This window comes from Myotis davidii, unplaced genomic scaffold (genome assembly GCF_000327345.1).
Source record: "Myotis davidii unplaced genomic scaffold, ASM32734v1 scaffold212, whole genome shotgun sequence".
NCBI classification, from domain to species: domain Eukaryota; kingdom Metazoa; phylum Chordata; class Mammalia; order Chiroptera; family Vespertilionidae; genus Myotis; species Myotis davidii.
Window position 1 is genome coordinate 2,201 of NW_006283435.1, and position 1,117 is coordinate 3,317.

The 1,117-nt window shown below is 53.2% G+C and overlaps 1 protein-coding gene across 1 annotated transcript in view; it reads right to left on the bottom strand.

Annotated features, from left to right (window-relative positions):
• The window catches only part of LOC107183013 (myeloid cell surface antigen CD33-like), a gene marked incomplete at its 3' end in the record, with an annotated part of 3,115 nt that extends 2,016 nt beyond the window's left edge, over window positions 1-1,099 (bottom strand). Inside the window, exons 1-2 of the mRNA XM_015563629.1 lie at window positions 843-1,099; window positions 568-615 (exon numbers count right to left, since the gene is read on the bottom strand). Coding sequence (XP_015419115.1) covers window positions 568-615; window positions 843-954 — 160 coding nt within the window. The remainder of the gene's footprint in view (window positions 1-567; window positions 616-842) is intronic.
• Between the last annotated feature and the right edge of the window lie 18 nt (window positions 1,100-1,117).

Sequence of the window (1,117 nt, forward strand, 5' to 3'; positions counted from 1 at the left end):
GTCAGGGCCAAGGGGTGGGCAGGCAAAAAATAGAAATCTTCAGAGAAGTGAAACTGCTCTGCATGACACTATAATGGTGTACACATGTCATGATACAATGTCCAAGCCCATCGAGTGTACAACACCAAGAGTAAACCATAAATATGAGTTTTGGTTGACAATGATGTGTCAGTGTCAGTTCATTGATTGTACAAATGTCCCCTCTGGTGGGGGATGTGCATGTGAGGGAGGGTGTGATGAGTTTAGGGGAAATCTCTCTGCCTTCTGTCTCCTACTCAATATTGCTGTGAATTTATAACTGCTCTTAAAACCTAAAGTCTATTCTAAAAATGACCCAAGGCATTTGTAACTGGGGCAAGATAAAGAGCATCTGTTAGGATGGGCAGGGAGACCGTTGTGGTCACTTGGGCCAGACAGCAGTTGGAGGATATTGGGCAAGAGGTCAGATAGGGGTGCTCATGTTTAAGTGCACCAACACCTCCCTGCTGAATTCTGAAGTCCAGCTCTGAATCACCCAGACAGAGACCCACGTCAGTCAATGCCCCATGACAGAAGGCTCCGTCCCACCTGCACTGTCTCCTAGGCAACCACCTGGTGTTGGGTTCTCTGTGGCACCTAGGAAAGGAAGAGAGGAATTCCTTCTTCAGTGGGCTGAGATGGAGTAAGGATCATTCAGGCATTCCCCCTCCACCTGCAGAGACCACAGAAATGCAAGAGGGGCAGAGCTTGTGTCCTTGAGGTCCCCTACACAGCCAGGTCCCCAGGGCAAAGCACCAGCACACCGACCTGGTACTCTTGCTCTACACACCCCCAGCAACCTGCTGTTACGACCCAGCACTCACAGGTGACGTTGAGCTGGATGGTTGTCTCCACAGTCACGCCAGCAGCAGGAAAATGCACCTGACAGGTGAGGTTGGTGCCGTGGTCCTGGGGCCGTGGGGTGAGAGTGAGCATGGAGGAGAAGCGGGTCCTGGGGCCCAGGGAGCTGTGGGCAGCTGATGTCCAGGAGAAGATGGGGGGCGTGCCCCGCTCACAGGCCCAGGGCACAGAGCAGGTCAGGTTCCTGGGGAGGCCGCTCTCCAGGGTCTCCCAGATGAGTATGTTGGGTGTGTGGTTG